Source organism: Aquarana catesbeiana, linkage group LG13 (assembly GCF_042186555.1).
Source record: "Aquarana catesbeiana isolate 2022-GZ linkage group LG13, ASM4218655v1, whole genome shotgun sequence".
NCBI classification, from domain to species: Eukaryota; Metazoa; Chordata; class Amphibia; order Anura; family Ranidae; genus Aquarana; species Aquarana catesbeiana.
In genome coordinates, this window is record NC_133336.1 from 217,886,898 (window position 1) to 217,904,692 (window position 17,795).

Consider the following 17,795-nt stretch of genomic DNA (forward strand, 5'->3'; position numbering starts at 1 on the left):
GTCCGGTGACATATTTATGGGGGGTGTGGCCTTGAGTGTCCGGTGACATATTTATGGGGGGGTGTGGCCTCAGTGTCAGGTGACATATTTATGGGGGGGTGTGGCCTCAGTGTCAGGTGACATATTTATGGGGGGTGTGGCCTCAGTGTCAGGTGACATATTGGGGTCGTGGCCTCGTGTCAGGTGACATATTGGGGTGTGGCCTCGTGTCAGGTGACATATTGGGGTGTGGCCTCGTGTCAGGTGACATATTGGGGTGTGGCCTCGTGTCAGGTGACATATTGGGGTGTGGCCTCGTGTCAGGTGACATATTTATGGGGGGTGTGGCCTCGTGTCAGGTGACATCATATGATGGATTTTTTTTTTTTTAACTTTTGTAGGTTTGGCAGGGGGAGGAGCCAATCTGGACATCAGAGAAGAGCCCCATCAGCCAATCACACAGGATGGGGAGTGGTCTGACTACCTTTGCACTCAGCTCCACCCCAAGTCTCTGTGTATGCTGAGCCATGGCAGTGGCGGGTAAGTGGGGGGAGGGGCAGGAGGGGGTTTCGGTGGCGGGTAAGTGAGGGGGGGGTTTCGGTGGATTGTGAGAGTGAGGTCATGTGACCCACTCCGTGTGCAGGGATTGGTTGGCGGTTTCATGTCGTCTCCTGTGTGCAGGAACGTGGGCAGCCTGGAATCGTTCAGCCAAGGCGAATCGTTCCTCAGGGGTGTGTCTCATCAGGAGGAGGTGGAGGACCGGCTGCGTTTCTTCTCCGAGGAGTGCGACTACCTGCAGGTGGGTGAGGTGGTGGTGTGGGGGAGGGGGGGGAGGAACCAGGACTGACTTATCTCCTCCCACTCCAGGGATTTCACATTCTCTGCGACACGCACAGCGGCTTCTCGGGGGCTGGATCCAAGATGGCAGAGCTAATACACGATGAGTACCCCGGACGTGGCATCCTGAGCTTCGGAACAAGTCCAGTACTGTCAGAGCATAGGGTGAGTGCGGGGAAGGAGGAGGAGCACCGGACTGTCCCCGGGGAGGGGGAGCACTGGACTGTCCCCGGGGAGGGGGGGGAGGAGGAGCACCGGACTGTCCCCGGGGAAGGGGGGGGAGGAGCACCGGACTGTCTCCGGAGAGAAGGGGGGGAGGAGGAGCACCGGACTGTCCCCGGGGAGAGGGGGGGAGGAGGAGCACCGGACTGTCCCCGGGGAGGGGGGGAGGAGGAGCACCGGACTGTCCCCGGGGAGAGGGGGGGAGGAGGAGCACCGGACTGTCCCCGGGGAGAGGGGGGGAGGAGGAGCACCGGACTGTCCCCGGGGAGAGGGGGGGAGGAGGAGCACCGGACTGTCCCCGGGGAGAGGGGGGGAGGAGGAGCACCGGACTGTCCCCGGGGGAGGGGGGGGGAGGAGGAGCACCGGACTGTCCCCGGGGAGGGGGGGGGAGGAGGAGCACCGGACTGTCCCCGGGGGGGGAGGGGGAGCACCGGACTGTCCCCGGGGGGGAGGGGGAGCACCGGACTGTCCCCGGGGGGGAGGGGGAGCACCGGACTGTCCCCGGGGGGGAGGGGGAGCACCGGACTGTCCCCGGGGGGGAGGGGGAGCACCGGACTGTCCCCGGGGGGGAGGGGGAGCACCGGACTGTCCCCGGGGGGGAGGGGGAGCACCGGACTGTCCCCGGGGAGGGGGAGCACCGGACTGTCCCCGGGGAGGGGGAGCACCGGACTGTCCCCGGGGAGGGGGAGGAGGAGCACCGGACTGTCCCCGGGGAGAGGGAGGGGGAGCACCGGGCTGTCCCCGGGGAGAGGGAGGGGGAGCACCGGGCTGTCCCCGGGGAGAGGGAGGGGGAGCACCGGGCTGTCCCCGGGGAGGGGGAGGAGGAGCACCGGGCTGTCCCCGGGGAGGGGGAGGAGGAGCACCGGGCTGTCCCCGGGGAGGGGGAGGAGGAGCACCGGGCTGTCCCCGGGGAGGGGGAGGAGGAGCACCGGACTGTCCCCGGGGAGGGGGAGGAGGAGCACCGGACTGTCCCCGGGGAGAGGGGGGAGGAGGAGCACCGGACTGTCCCCGGGGAGGGGGGGAGGAGGAGCACCGGACTGTCCCCGGGGAGGGGGGGAGGAGGAGCACCGGACTGTCCCCGGGGAGGGGGGGAGGAGGAGCACCGGACTGTCCCCGGGGAGGGGGGGAGGAGGAGCACCGGACTGTCCCCGGGGAGGGGGGGAGGAGGAGCACCGGACTGTCCCCGGGGAGGGGGGGGAGGAGGAGCACCGGACTGTCCCCGGGGAGGGGGAGGAGGAGCACCGGACTGTCCCCGGGGAGAGGGGGGGAGGAGGAGCACCGGACTGTCCCCGGGGAGGGGGGGAGGAGGAGCACCGGACTGTCCCCGGGGAGGGGGGGAGGAGGAGCACCGGACTGTCCCGGGGAGGAGGAGCACCGGACTGTCCCCGGGGAGGAGGAGCACCGGACTGTCCCCGGGGAGGGGGGAGGAGGAGCACCGGACTGTCCCCGGGGAGGAGGAGCACCGGACTGTCCCCGGGGAGAGGGGGGGAGGAGGAGCACCGGACTGTCCCCGGGGAGAGGGAGCACCGGACTGTCCCCGGGAAGGGGGGAGGGGGAGCCCCAAGCTGTCCCCGGGAGGAGGAGCACCGGACTGTCCCCGGGGAGGGGGGGGAGGAGGAGCACCGGACTGTCCCCGGGGAGAGGGGGGGAGGAGGAGCACCGGACTGTCCCCGGGGAGGGGGGGGAGGAGGAGCACCGGACTGTCCCCGGGGAGAGGGGGGGAGGAGGAGCACCGGACTGTCCACGGGGAGGGGGAGCACCGGACTGTCCCCGGGGAGGGGGAGGGGGAGCACCGGGCTGTCCCCGGGGAGAGGGAGCACCGGACTGTCCCCGGGAAGGGGGAGCCCCAAGCTGTCCCCGGGGAGGAGGAGCACCGGACTGTCCCCGGGGAGGGGGGAGGAAGAGCACCGGACTGTCCCCGGGGAGGGGGGGGGGAGGAGCACCGGACTGTCCCCGGGGAGGGGCATGGAGTCATTGTCTGCTCTTCTCCCCCCCCAGGACCCGCACACCAGTACCTACCAGCTGATGAACTGTGTGATGTCCCTGGTGGCCCTGACCAGTCATAGCTCCGCCTTCTGTCCACTGACCCTCAACTCCAGTTTAGGGCGGAGACCCGGAGACCCCACCGTCTTCCCCCACCTGATCTACAATGTAAGTATCCGAACCGTTCCTCCCCCCCCCCCCCCCCCCGGCCCGTCACCCCTCCCCCTAGTCTATGTACCAGGCCCGTGTCCCCCCCCCCCCCCCCCAGCTCTATGTACCATTCCCGTGTCCCCCCTCCCCTGGCTCTATGTACCATTCCCGTGTCCCCCCCTCCCCCCACTTTACCAGGCCCATCACCTGTCCCCCCCCCCTGGTACCTGGTACACTGTGCCCCCCCCCATGCACTGATCACGCTCTTTCTTGCAGGCCGGTTGGCGGTATCACAGCAGTGCGGTTTTGGCGGCGGCTCTGGACACTCTGACTGCTCCATACCGACTCCCCTCCTCCACCCTGACTATGTCACATCTACTGGACACTCTGAGCTTCAGCGGAAGGAAGGTGGGTGTACCGGCGCCTAGTGTTGGGGGAGGGCTGTATACCGGCGCCCAGTGAGGGCGGTGGGGGTAGAATGGTGCCCAGTGTGGGTGGTGGGGGGGAGGGGGTAGAATGGTGCCCAGTGTGGTGGGTGGGGAGGGGGTAGAATGGTGCCCAGTGTGGGGGGGAGGGGGTAGAATGGTGCCCAGTGTGGGTGGTGGGGGTAGAATGGTGCCCAGTGTGGGTGGTGGGGGTAGAATGGTGCCCAGTGTGGGGGGGAGGGGGTGAAATGGTGTCCAGTGTGGGTGGTGGGGGGGAGGGGGTAGAATGGTGCCCAGTGTGGGGGGGGAGGGGGTAGAATGGTGCCCAGTGTGGGGGGGAGGGGGTGAAATGGTGCCCAGTGTGGGTGGTGGGGGTAGAATGGTGCCCAGTGTGGGGGGGAGGGGGTGAAATGGTGCCCAGTGTGGGGGGGAGGGGGTGAAATGGTGCCCAGTGTGGGTGGTGGGGGGGAGAGGGGGTAGAATGGTGCCCAGTGTGGGTGGTGGGGAGGGGGGTAGAATGGTGCCCAGTGTGGGTGGTGGGGAGGGGGGTAGAATGGTGCCCAGTGTGGGTGGTGGGGTGTAGAATGGTGCCCAGTGTGGGGGGTAGAATGGTGCCCAGTGTGGGTGGTGGGGGGTAGAATGGTGCCCAGTGTGGGTGGTGGTGGGGGGTAGAATGGTGCCCAGTGTGGGTGGTGGTGGGGGGGAGGGGGTAGAATGGTGCCCAGTGTGGGTGGTGGTGGGGGGAGGGGGTAGAATGGTGCCCAGTGTGGGTGGTGGTGGGTAGAATGGTGCCCAGTGTGGGTGGGGGGGGGGGGTAGAATGGTGCCCAGTGTGGGGGGGTAGAATGGTGCTCAGTGTGGGTGGGGGGGGGGGTAGAATGGTGCCCAGTGTGGGTGCTGGGGGGGAGGGGGTAGAATGGTGCCCAGTGTGGGTGCTGGGGGGGAGGGGGTAGAATGGTGCCCAGTGTGGGTGGTGGGGGGGAGGGGGTAGAATGGTGCCCAGTGTGGGGAGGGAGGGGGTAGAATGGTGCCCAGTGTGGGTGGTGGGGGGGTAGAATGGTGCCCAGTGTGGGTGCTGGGGGGAGGGGGTAGAATGGTGCCCAGTGTGGGTGGTGGGGAGGGAGGGGGTAGAATGGTGGGGGGGGGGGGTAGAATGGTGCTTAGTGTGGGTGGTGGGGAGGGGGGTAGAATGGGGCCCAGTGTGGGTGGTGGGGGTAGAATGGTGCCCAGTGTGGGGGGGAGGGGGTGAAATGGTGCCCAGTGTGGGTGGTGGGGGTAGAATGGTGCCCAGTGTGGGGGGGAGGGGGTGAAATGGTGCCCAGTGTGGGTGGTGGGGGAGGTGGTAGAATGGTGCCCAGTGTGGATGGTGGGGTGTAGAATGGTGCCCAGTGTGGGGGGGAGGGGGTGAAATGGTGCCCAGTGTGGGTGGTGGGGGAGGTGGTAGAATGGTGCCCAGTGTGGATGGTGGGGTGTAGAATGGTGCCCAGTGTGGGTGGTGGGGGGGAGGTGGTAGAATGGTGCCCAGTGTGGGTGGTGGGGGGGTAGAATGGTGCCCAGTGTGGGTGGTGGGGGGGGGGTAGAATGGTGCCCAGTGTGGGTGGGGTAGAATGGTGCCCAGTGTGGGTGGTGGGGGGGGTAGAATGGTGCCCAGTGAGGGTGGCGGGGGGGGGGGGGTAGAATGGTGCCCAGTGTGGGTGATGGGGGGGGAGGGGGGGTAGAATGGTGCCCAGTGTGGGTGATGGGGGGGAGGGGGGGTAGAATGGTGCCCAGTGTGGGTGATGGGGGGGGGGGTAAAATGGTGCCCAGTGTGGGTGGGGAGGGGGTAGAATGGTGCCCAGTGTGGGTGGTGGGGTGGTGAGGGGGTAGAATGGTGCCCAGTGTGGGTGGGGGGGGGAGGGGGTAGAATGGTGCCCAGTGTGGGTGGGGAGGGGGTAGAATGGTGCCCAGTGTGGGGGGGAGGGGGTAGAATGGTGCCCAGTGTGGGTGGTGGGGTGGTGAGGGGGTAGAATGGTGCCCAGTGTGGGTGGGGGGGGGAGGGGGTAGAATGGTGCCCAGTGTGGGGGGGAGGGGGTAGAATGGTGCCCAGTGTGGGTGGTGGGGGGGGGTGTAGAATGGTGCCCAGTGTGGGTGGTGGGGGGGAGGGGGTAGAATGGTGCCCAGTGTGGGGGGAAGGGGGTAGAATGGTGCCCAGTGTGGGTGGTGGGGGGTAGAATGGTGTCCAGTGTGTGGGGGGGGGGGGTAGAATGGTGCTCAGTGTGGGTGGTGGGGGGTAGAATGGTGCCCAGTGTGGGTGGTGGGGGGTAGAATGGTGGGGGGGGTAGAATGGTGCCCAGTGTGGGGAGGGAGGGGGTAGAATGGTGCTTAGTGTGCGTGGGGGGGAGGAGGGGGTAGAATGGTGCCCAGTGTGGGTGGTGGTGGGGGGGGGGGTAGAACGGTGCGTGGTGGGGGGGGGGGTAGAATGGTGCCCAGTGTGGGTGGGGAGGGGGTAGAATGGTGCCCAGTGTGGGGGGGGAGGGGGTAGAATGGTGCCCAGTGTGGGGGGGAGGGGGTGAAATGGTGCCCAGTGTGGGTGGTGGGGGTAGAATGGTGCCCAGTGTGGGGGGGAGGGGGTGAAATGGTGCCCAGTGTGGGGGGGAGGGGGTGAAATGGTGCCCAGTGTGGGTGGTGGGGGGGAGAGGGGGTAGAATGGTGCCCAGTGTGGGTGGTGGGGAGGGGGGTAGAATGGTGCCCAGTGTGGGTGGTGGGGTGTAGAATGGTGCCCAGTGTGGGGGGTAGAATGGTGCCCAGTGTGGGTGGTGGGGGGTAGAATGGTGCCCAGTGTGGGTGGTGGTGGGGGGTAGAATGGTGCCCAGTGTGGGTGGTGGTGGCGGGGAGGGGGTAGAATGGTGCCCAGTGTGGGTGGTGGTGGGGGGGAGGGGGTAGAATGGTGCCCAGTGTGGGTGGTGGTGGGTAGAATGGTGCCCAGTGTGGGTGGGGGGGGGGTAGAATGGTGCCCAGTGTGGGGGGGTAGAATGGTGCTCAGTGTGGGTGGTGGGGGGTAGAATGGTGGGGGGGGGGTAGAATGGTGCCCAGTGTGGGTGCTGGGGGGGAGGGGGTAGAATGGTGCCCAGTGTGGGTGCTGGGGGGGAGGGGGTAGAATGGTGCCCAGTGTGGGTGGTGGGGGGGAGGGGGTAGAATGGTGCCCAGTGTGGGGAGGGAGGGGGTAGAATGGTGGGGGGGTAGAATGGTGCCCAGTGTGGGTGGTGGGGGGGTAGAATGGTGCCCAGTGTGGGTGCTGGGGGGAGGGGGTAGAATGGTGCCCAGTGTGGATGGTGGGGTGTAGAATGGTGCCCAGTGTGGGTGGTGGGGGGGAGGTGGTAGAATGGTGCCCAGTGTGGGTGGTGGGGGGGTAGAATGGTGCCCAGTGTGGGTGGTGGGGGGGGTAGAATGGTGCCCAGTGTGGGTGATGGGGGGGAGGGGGGGTAGAATGGTGCCCAGTGTGGGTGATGGGGGGGAGGGGGGGTAGAATGGTGCCCAGTGTGGGTGATGGGGGGGGGGTAAAATGGTGCCCAGTGTGGGTGATGGGGGGGGGGGTAAAATGGTGCCCAGTGTGGGTGGGGAGGGGGTAGAATGGTGCCCAGTGTGGGGGGGAGGGGGTAGAATGGTGCCCAGTGTGGGTGGTGGGGTGGTGAGGGGGTAGAATGGTGCCCAGTGTGGGTGGGGGGGGGAGGGGGTAGAATGGTGCCCAGTGTGGGGGGGAGGGGGTAGAATGGTGCCCAGTGTGGGTGGTGGGGGGGGGTGTAGAATGGTGCCCAGTGTGGGTGGTGGGGGGGAGGGGGTAGAATGGTGCCCAGTGTGGGGGGAAGGGGGTAGAATGGTGCCCAGTGTGGGTGGTGGGGGGTAGAATGGTGTCCAGTGTGTGGGGGGGGGGGGGGGTAGAATGGTGCTCAGTGTGGGTGGTGGGGGGTAGAATGGTGCCCAGTGTGGGTGGTGGGGGGTAGAATGGTGGGGGGGGTAGAATGGTGCCCAGTGTGGGGAGGGAGGGGGTAGAATGGTGCTTAGTGTGCGTGGGGGGGAGGAGGGGGTAGAATGGTGCCCAGTGTGGGTGGTGGTGGGGGGGGGGGTAGAATGGTGCGTGGTGGGGGGGGGGTAGAATGGTGCCCAGTGTGGGTGGGGAGGGGGTAGAATGGTGCCCAGTGTGGGTGGGGGGTAGAATGGTGCCCAGTGTGGGTGGTGGGGGGGAGGGGGTAGAATGGTGCCCAGTGTGGGTGGGGAGGGGGTAGAATGGTGCCCAGTGTGGGGGGTGGGGGGGAGAGGGGGTAGAATGGTGCCCGGTGGGGGGGAGAGGGGGTAGAATGGTGCCCAGTGTGGGTGGTGGGGGGGAGGGGGTAGAATGGTGCCCAGTGTGGGTGGTGGGGGGGTGTAGAATGGTGCCCAGTGTGGGTGGTGGGGGGTAGAATGGTGGGGGTGGTAGAATGGTGCCCAGTGTGGGGGGGGGGGTAGAATGGTGGGGGGGTAGAATGGTGCCCAGTGTGGGTGGTGGGGGGGTGTAGAATGGTGCCCAGTGTGGGTGGTGGGGGGTAGAATGGTGTCCAGTGTGGGGGGGGGGGGTAGAATGGTGCTCAGTGTGGGTGGTGGGGGGTAGAATGGTGCCCAGTGTGGGTGGTGGGGGGGTGTAGAATGGTGTCCAGTGTGGGTGGGGAGGGGGTAGAATGGTGCCCAGTGTGGGTGGGGAGGGGGTAGAATGGTGCCCAGTGTGGGTGGGGGGTAGAATGGTGCCCAGTGTGGGTGGTGGGGGGGGAGGGGGTAGAATGGTGCCCAGTGTGGGTGGGGAGGGGGTAGAATGGTGCCCAGTGTGGGGGGTGGGGGGGAGAGGGGGTAGAATGGTGCCCAGTGTGGGGGGTGGGGGGGAGAGGGGGTAGAATGGTGCCCAGTGTGGGGGGTGGGGGGGAGAGGGGGTAGAATGGTGCCCAGTGTGGGTGGTGGGGGGGGTGTAGAATGGTGCCCAGTGTGGGTGGTGGGGGGTAGAATGGTGGGGGTGGTAGAATGGTGCCCAGTGTGGGGGGGGGGTAGAATGGTGGGGGGGTAGAATGGTGCCCAGTGTGGGTGGTGGGGGGGTGTAGAATGGTGCCCAGTGTGGGTGGTGGGGGGTAGAATGGTGTCCAGTGTGGGGGGGGGGGTAGAATGGTGCTCAGTGTGGGTGGTGGGGGGTAGAATGGTGTCCAGTGTGGGTGGTGGGGGGTAGAATGGTGTCCAGTGTGGGGGGGGGGGGGGGTAGAATGGTGTCCAGTGTGGGTGGTAGAATGGTGTCCAGTGTGGGGGGGGGGGGGGGGGGTAGAATGGTGCTCAGTGTGGGTGGTGGGGGGTAGAATGGTGTCCAGTGTGGGGGGGGGGGGGTAGAATGGTGCTCAGTGTGGGTGGTGGGGGGTAGAATGGTGGGGGGGTAGAATGGTGCCCAGTGTGGGTGGTGGGGGGTAGAATGGTGGGGGGGGGGTAGAATGGTGCCCAGTGTGGGTGGTGGTGGGGGGGGGTAGAATGGTGCCCAGTGTGGGTGGGGGGTATAATGGTGCCCAGTGTAGGTGGTGGGGGGGAGGGGGTAGAATGGTGCCCAGTGTGGGTGGTGGGGGGGAGGGGGTAGAATGGTGCCCAGTGTGGGTGGGGAGGGGGTAGAATGGTGCCCAGTGTGGGTGGGGAGGGGGTAGAATGGTGCCCAGTGTGGGGGGTGGGGGGGAGAGGGGGTAGAATGGTGCCCAGTGTGGGGGGTGGGGGGGAGAGGGGGTAGAATGGTGCCCAGTGTGGGTGGTGGGGGGGTGTAGAATGGTGCTCAGTGTGGGTGGTGGGGGGTAGAATGGTGGGGGGGTAGAATGGTGCTCAGTGTGGGTGGTGGGGGGTAGAATGGTGGGGGGGTAGAATGGTGCCCAGTGTGGGTGGTGGTGGGGGGGGGTAGAATGGTGCCCAGTGTGGGTGGTGGGGGGTAGAATGGTGCCCAGTGTGGGGGGGGAGGGGGTAGAATGGTGCTCAGTGTGGGTGGTGGGTGGTAGAATGGTGGGGGGGGTAGAATGGTGCCCAGTGTGCGTGGGGGGGAGGAGGGGGTAGAATGGTGCCCAGTGTGGGTGGTGGGGGGGAGGGGGTAGAATGGTGCCCAGTGGGGGGGGGGAGGGGGTAGAATGGTGCCCAGTGTGGGGGGGGGAGGGGGTAGAATGGTGCCCAGTGTGGGGGGGGAGGGGGTAGAATGGTGCCCAGTGTGGGTGGTGGGGGGAGGGGGTAGAATGGTGCCCAGTGTGGGTGGTGGGGGGGAGGGGGTAGAATGGTGCCCAGTGTGGGTGCTGGGGGGGAGGGGGTAGAATGGTGCCCAGTGTGGGTGGTGGTGGTGGGGGGGAGGGGGTAGAATGGTGCCCAGTGTGGGTGGTGGGGGGGAGGGGGTAGAATGGTGCCCAGTGTGGGGGGGAGGGGGTAGAATGGTGCCCAGTGTGGGTGGTGGGGGGGAGAGGGGGTAGAATGGTGCCCAGTGTGGGGGGGGTAGAATGGTGCCCAGTATGGGTGGTGGGGGGGAGGGGGTAGAATGGTGCCCAGTGTGGGGGGGAGGGGGTAGAATGGTGCCCAGTGTGGGTGGTGGGGGGGAGGGGGTAGAATGGTGCCCAGTGTGGGTGGTGGGGGGGAGGGGGTAGAATGGTGCCCAGTGTGGGTGGTGGGGGGTAGAATGGTGGGGGGGTAGAATGGTGCTCAGTGTGGGTGGTGGGGGGTAGAATGGTGGGGGGGTAGAATGGTGCCCAGTGTGGGTGGTGGTGGGGGGGGGTAGAATGGTGCCCAGTGTGGGTGGTGGTGGGGGGGAGGGGGTAGAATGGTGCCCAGTGTGGGGGGGGAGGGGGTAGAATGGTGCTCAGTGTGGGTGGTGGGTGGTAGAATGGTGGGGGGGGTAGAATGGTGCCCAGTGTGCGTGGGGGGGAGGAGGGGGTAGAATGGTGCCCAGTGTGGGTGGTGGGGGGGAGGGGGTAGAATGGTGCCCAGTGGGGGGGGGAGGGGGTAGAATGGTGCCCAGTGTGGGGGGGGGGAGGGGGTAGAATGGTGCCCAGTGTGGGGGGGGGGAGGGGGTAGAATGGTGCCCAGTGTGGGGAGGGGGGGAGGGGGTAGAATGGTGCCCAGTGTGGGTGGTGGGGGGAGGGGGTAGAATGGTGCCCAGTGTGGGTGGTGGGGGGAGGGGGTAGAATGGTGCCCAGTGTGGGTGGTGGGGGGAGGGGGTAGAATGGTGCCCAGTGTGGGTGGTGGGGGGAGGGGGTAGAATGGTGCCCAGTGTGGGTGGTGGTGGGGGGGAGGGGGTAGAATGGTGCCCAGTATGGGTGGTGGGGGGGAGGGGGTAGAATGGTGCCCAGTGTGGGTGGTATGGTGCCCAGTGTGGGGGGGAGGGGGTAGAATGGTGCCCAGTGTGGGGGGGGGGGGGGGTAGAATGGTGCCCAGTATGGGTGGTGGGGGGGAGGGGGTAGAATGGTGCCCAGTGTGGGTGGTGGGGGGGAGGGGGTAGAATGGTGCCCAGTGTGGGTGGTGGGGGGGAGGGGGTAGAATGGTGCCCAGTGTGGGTGGTGGGGGGGAGGGGGTAGAATGGTGCCCAGTGTGGGGGGGGAGGGGGTAGAATGGTGCCCAGTGTGGGTGGTGGGGGGGAGAGGGGGTAGAATGGTGCCCAGTGTGGGGGGGAGGGAGTAGAATGGTGCTCAGTGTGGGGGGTAGAATGGTGCCCAGTATGGGTGGTGGGGGGGAGGGGGTAGAATGGTGCCCAGTGTGGGTGGTGGGGGGGAGGGGTTAGAATGGTGCCCAGTGTGGGTGGTGGGGGGGAGGGGGTAGAATGGTGCCCAGTGTGGGTGGTGGGGGGGAGGGGGTAGAATGGTGCCCAGTGTGGGGGGGGAGGGGGTAGAATGGTGCCCAGTGTGGGGGGGAGGGAGTAGAATGGTGCCCAGTGTGGGGGGGAGGGGTTAGAATGGTGCCCAGTGTGGGGGGGGGGGGTAGAATGGTGCCCAGTGTGGGGGGGAGGGAGTAGAATGGTGCCCAGTGTGGGGGGGAGGGGTTAGAATGGTGCCCAGTGTGGGGGGGAGGGGTTAGAATGGTGCCCAGTGTGGGGGGGAGGGAGTAGAATGGTGCCCAGTGTGGGGGGGAGGGGGTAGAATGGTGCCCAGTGTGGGGGGGAGGGGGTAGAATGGTGCCCAGTGTGGGTGGGAGGGAGTAGAATGGTGCCCAGTGTGGGGGGGAGGGGTTAGAATGGTGCCCAGTGTGGGGGGGGGGGGTAGAATGGTGCCCAGTGTGGGGGGGAGGGAGTAGAATGGTGCCCAGTGTGGGGGGGAGGGGGTAGAATGGTGCCCAGTGTGGGGGGGAGGGGGTAGAATGGTGCCCAGTGTGGGGGGGAGGGGGTAGAATGGTGCCCAGTGTGGGGGGGAGGGGGTAGAATGGTGCCCAGTGTGGGGGGGAGGGGGTAGAATGGTGCCCAGTGTGGGGGGGGGGTAGAATGGTGCCCAGTGTGGGGGGGAGGGAGTAGAATGGTGCCCAGTGTGGGGGGGAGGGGGTAGAATGGTGCCCAGTGTGGGGGGGGGGGGGGTAGAATGGTGCCCAGTGTGGGGGGGGGGGGAGTAGAATGCTGCCCAGTGTGGGGGGGAGGGAGTAGAATGGTGCCCAGTGTGGGGGGGGGAGTAGAATGGTGCCCAGTGTGGGGGGGGGGGGAGTAGAATGGTGCCCAGTGTGGGGGGGAGGGGGTAGAATGGTGCCCAGTGTGGGTGGTGGGGGGGAGGGGGTAGAATGGTGCCCAGTGTGGGGGGGAGGGGGTAGTATGGTGCCCAGTGTGGGGGGGGGGAGGGGGTAGTATGGTGCCCAGTGTGGGGAGGGGGAGGGGGTAGTATGGTGCCCAGTGTGGGGGGAGGGGAGGGGGTAGTATGGTGCCCAGTGTGGGGGGAGGGGGAGAGGGGGTAGTATGGTGCCCAGTGTGGGGGGAGGGGGAGAGGGGGTAGTATGGTGCCCAGTGTGGGGGGGGAGGGGGTAGAATGGTGCCCAGTGTGGGTGGTGGGGGGGAGAGGGTAGAATGGTGCCCAGTGTGGGGGGGAGGGAGTAGAATGGTGCCCAGTGTGGGGGGGAGGGGTTAGAATGGTGCCCAGTGTGGGGGGGGGGGTAGAATGGTGCCCAGTGTGGGGGGGAGGGAGTAGAATGGTGCCCAGTGTGGGGGGGAGGGGTTAGAATGGTGCCCAGTGTGGGGGGGGGGTAGAATGGTGCCCAGTGTGGGGGGGAGGGAGTAGAATGGTGCCCAGTGTGGGGGGGAGGGGGTAGAATGGTGCCCAGTGTGGGGGGGAGGGGGTAGAATGGTGCCCAGTGTGGGTGGGAGGGAGTAGAATGGTGCCCAGTGTGGGGGGGAGGGGTTAGAATGGTGCCCAGTGTGGGGGGGGGGGGGGGTAGAATGGTGCCCAGTGTGGGGGGGAGGGAGTAGAATGGTGCCCAGTGTGGGGGGGAGGGGGTAGAATGGTGCCCAGTGTGGGGGGGAGGGGGTAGAATGGTGCCCAGTGTGGGGGGGAGGGGGTAGAATGGTGCCCAGTGTGGGGGGGAGGGGGTAGAATGGTGCCCAGTGTGGGGGGGAGGGGGTAGAATGGTGCCCAGTGTGGGGGGGAGGGGGTAGAATGGTGCCCAGTGTGGGGGGGAGGGAGTAGAATGGTGCCCAGTGTGGGGGGGAGGGGGTAGAATGGTGCCCAGTGTGGGGGGGGGGTAGAATGGTGCCCAGTGTGGGGGGGAGGGAGTAGAATGCTGCCCAGTGTGGGGGGGAGGGAGTAGAATGGTGCCCAGTGTGGGGGGGGGAGTAGAATGGTGCCCAGTGTGGGGGGGGGGAGTAGAATGGTGCCCAGTGTGGGGGGGAGGGGGTAGAATGGTGCCCAGTGTGGGTGGTGGGGGGGAGGGGGTAGAATGGTGCCCAGTGTGGGGGGGAGGGGGTAGTATGGTGCCCAGTGTGGGGGGGGGGAGGGGGTAGTATGGTGCCCAGTGTGGGGAGGGGGAGGGGGTAGTATGGTGCCCAGTGTGGGGGGAGGGGAGGGGGTAGTATGGTGCCCAGTGTGGGGGGAGGGGGAGAGGGGGTAGTATGGTGCCCAGTGTGGGGGGAGGGGGAGAGGGGGTAGTATGGTGCCCAGTGTGGGGGGAGGGGGAGAGGGGGTAGTATGGTGCCCAGTGTGGGGGGGGGGGAGGGGGTAGTATGGTGCCCAGTGTGGGGGGGGGGGGGGAGGGGGTAGTATGGTGCCCAGTGTGGGGGGGGGGGAGGGGGTAGTATGGTGCCCAGTGTGGGGGGGGGGGAGGGGGTAGTATGGTGCCCAGTGTGGGGGGGGGGTAGTATGGTGCCCAGTGTGGGGGGGGGGGAGGGGGTAGTATGGTGCCCAGTGTGGGGGGGGGGTAGTATGGTGCCCAGTGTGGGTGGTCCTCGGTGTCAGGTGGCTTTGCGGTGGGCGGGGTGTATTGTGGGTATCACATGATTTGCTCTCTCTTCAGGTATTGGCTGCGTCCTGCTCACTCCCGTTCCCGATTGGCTCCTCCTCCTTCCTCCCGGACGCTCTTCTTCCTCACATGACCTCTCCTCCGTGGCGCTCACTGTCGGCATGCGCGGACGGCGCCCCGCTCTTCTCCCAGTCGGTGGTGCTGAGAGGAGTCCCTAGACGGCAGCAGATCAGGTACGGGATTGGTGTGGGCGGGGTCAATGATAGTGCTGAACTGATGAAACTCCTTTCCTTACCTCTCTTGTGTGCCGCCCTCAGCTCCCTCCCTGCCGGGACTCGTCCGCCGTCATCTCTCCACGCGTGTGCCAGCGGAGAGGAGGTCCTCCAATGTTACCTGTCCGCCGTCTGCCCCCGCACACTCAGGTCTGTGACTGGGGGGAGGGGTAGAATGATGTTATGGGGTGTGCCAGGTGATGTTGGGGGATGGGTCACAAGTGGTGATATTTGGATGGGGGGGGAGGGGAGAGTGTTGATCATCGCTGAGACTTATTCTGTTGAATTTCCCTCCCTGCACAGCGTCTCCCACCTCCTGGGGACCCCCTGCATGTTGGGCCCCACATTCCCGCAGTTCTTCTCCCGATATATCACCAAAGATGGCGTCACGGAGGAGGAGCCGCTGACCGATTCCACAGGTGAGTCGCCATTCAGGTACGGGGCCACACAGACCCTCCCCCGCCCTAGTGCCGCACATCCCCCACCTGGGGGGTCATATTCTGTCTCTAGCAAGAATCCCTGCCCTCTCTGGGGCCCCGAGTCTCCCTGATCTCTCTGGGGCCCCCGAGTCTCCCTGACCTCTCTGGGGCCCCCGAGTCTCCCTGACCTCTCTGGGGCCCCCGAGTCTCCCTGACCTCTCTGGGGCCCCCGAGTCTCCCTGACCTCTCTGGGGCCCCCGAGTCTCCCTGACCTCTCTGGGGCCCCCGAGTCTCCCTGACCTCTCTGGGGCCCCCGAGTCTCCCTGACCTCTCTGGGGCCCCCGAGTCTCCCTGACCTCTGACCTCTCTTTCCAATACTCCTGATTTATGGTCTATATTGGAATCTTCATCATTCTATACTTCTGGGTGTGTCGTGGTGTCATTCCCCCACCATGCATTGCCAATCATTCTGGTGACCCCCCCCACCCCTTATTACTGTGTCCTGGAGGGGTGGAATCAGACATTTGGAGGGGGTGGGGGGGAAGCACAGATATGAGGGGAGGATGGAAGCACAGGCATTTGGGGGGGAGGATGGAAGCACAGGCATTTGGGGGGGAGGATGGGAGCACAGGCATCTGGGGGGGAGGATGGGAGCACAGGCATCTGGGGGGGAGGATGGGAGCACAGGCATCTGGGGGGGGGGATGGGAGCACAGGCATCTGGGGGGGGGGATGGGAGCACAGGCATCTGGGGGGGGGGGGGGATGGGAGCACAGGCATCTGGGGGGGGGGGGGATGGGAGCACAGGCATCTGGGGGGGGGGGGGGGGATGGGAGCACAGGCATCTGGGGGGGGGGGGATGGGAGCACAGGCATCTGGGGGGGGGATGGAAGCACAGACATCTGGACCCTCCCAGCTGTAGAATGCTGTGCGTTGTCCAGGTTTCCATGTTCTGATGACGATCGCAGTGACAATCGTGTTCTTTAGTTGTAGGCGGAGTTCCTGTCATGGCCGCCCTGCACTCCTCCAGCGCCCTCCAGCTCAGTCTTCGCTCGTTGTGTGATGAGGTCACCAAGATGGACATCAAACGTTCGGCCAATTTCTCCACGGCCGGCATAGAAGAGGAGGAATTGAAGGAAGCCATCGATGAGCTGCGCAGCCTCGCTCGGTGCTACCAGATGTACGAAGGTGAGGACAGCGATGACTGACGCCTGCGATCCGCCATCAACAAACGCCTTTCAACCAAAAACTCACCACCATAGCAAATAAAATATTCTAAGAACAATAGTCTGTCTGTGTCATACTGCTCCTCCCCAGGCTGGGCGTGTCCTGTCACGTTGCTCCTCCCCAGGCTGGGCGTGTCCTGTCACGTTGCTCCTCCCCAGGCTGGGCGTGTCCTGTCACGTTGCTCCTCCCCAGGCTGGGCGTGTCCTGTCACGTTGCTCCTCCCCAGGCTGGGCGTGTCCTGTCACGTTGCTCCTCCCCAGGCTGGGCGTGTCCTGTCACGTTGCTCCTCCCCAGGCTGGGCGTGTCCTGTCACGTTGCTCCTCCCCAGGCTGGGCGTGTCCTGTCACGTTGCTCCTCCCCAGGCTGGGCGTGTCCTGTCACGTTGCTCCTCCCCAGGCTGGGCGTGTCCTGTCACGTTGCTCCTCCCCAGGCTGGGCGTGGCCTGTCACGTTGCTCCTCCTCAGGCTTTGCGTGTCCTGTCACGTTGGTCCTCCTCAGGCTGGGTGTGTCCTGTCACGTTGGTCCTCCTCAGGCTGGGTGTGTCCTGTCACATTGGTCCTCCCAAGGCTGGGATTATCCTGTCACGTTGATCCTCCCCCCGGCTGGGCGTGTTCTGTCACGTTGATCCTCCCCCCGGCTGGGCGTGTTCTGTCACGTTGATCCTCCCCCCGGCTGGGTGTGTTCTGTCACGTTGCTCCTCCCCCGGCTGGGTGTGTTCTGTCACGTTGCTCCTCCCCCGGCTGGGTGTGTTCTGTCACGTTGCTCCTCCCCCGGCTGGGTGTGTTCTGTCACGTTGCTCCTCCCCCGGCTGGGTGTGTTCTGTCACGTTGCTCCTCCCCCGGCTGGGTGTGTTCTGTCACGTTGCTCCTCCCCCGGCTGGGTGTGTTCTGTCACGTTTACTCTCCTCAGGCTGGACGTGTTCCATCACGTTTACTCTCCTCAGGCTGGACATGTCCTGTTGGTCCTCCTCAGGCTGGGCGTGACTGTCACATTGGTCCTCCTTGGCCTGGGCAGCTTCTGGCTCTGTCATATCCTCATCCTCATCATCATTAAGATGGTGAAGCAGCCCATTCAGAAGAGACTAATGAGTTCCCAGATTGGGTGAGGCACCTGCTGGGAGGAAGATACTGTTACCAACTGGGGGGGGGGGGGGGGGTAGGCAACAGACACTGACAGATCCAAGAACTTTGGGGTACCAGTTGCATATCAAAGGTATCTAAAGGATGACCAGTTGAATCAAAGCTAAATGAGATAAAGCCCTTTGCAAGGACAACAGTGGAGCAACCTGGTATTCCTGACCAGGACAGAAAATTGCCATCAAAGGGAACCAAAGAACCAAAAGGCGACACTTTGTCTCTAAAAAAAAAAATGCATTTTTGAATTACACTCGACCTGATACAGGGAGTGTTCTTAAAACTGGGGTGAAGGTCATGCAGAAGCAGGTGCCATTCAGTTTAGATCAGATTATTAACCCACAGAAAAAACCCAATATATTCGGTATTATTTGTTCTGGGGACCAAGATGCATGTCCCAAGCATAGGGATGCACTTGTCAAGAGAAGATCTGCTATGGTGGAGGTGGGGAACCACCCTATCCCCCACCAGGGACCAGCAAATTGAACACAAGACTTCTTGATCCAAGGAGACCACATGGAAGTCTTCTCCCCCCCCAGAGTCCAACCCCACCAAACAAAGGAAGCAGAAAATGAGTCCACAAAAGAAGGGGATACCGTACTAGAAGGACTTCCCTCAAGACAGGGAGAAGTGTTCTTTGACAAACACAGAATGGGGTCATGGGTCAACAGGGTGTGGACCTCCTTAATGGGGCTTGAGCTGAACAACTCTGCTTGTTGGGTTACTAG

At 65.3% G+C, this 17,795-nt stretch overlaps 1 protein-coding gene across 2 annotated transcripts; it reads left to right on the top strand.

Moving 5' to 3' along the window:
- Positions 1–380: 380 nt before the first annotated feature.
- Positions 381–15,992, top strand: LOC141117493 (protein misato homolog 1-like; the record flags this gene model as incomplete). Of its 2 annotated transcripts, XM_073610384.1 has the most annotated exon segments (9): positions 381–519; positions 661–778; positions 847–981; positions 3,037–3,189; positions 3,448–3,579; positions 14,072–14,250; positions 14,335–14,439; positions 14,593–14,708; positions 15,695–15,992. In XM_073610384.1, coding segments are annotated over 9 exon segments (1,298 nt in total), but the record flags the coding sequence as incomplete, so codon positions are not given.
- Between the last annotated feature and the right edge of the window lie 1,803 nt (positions 15,993–17,795).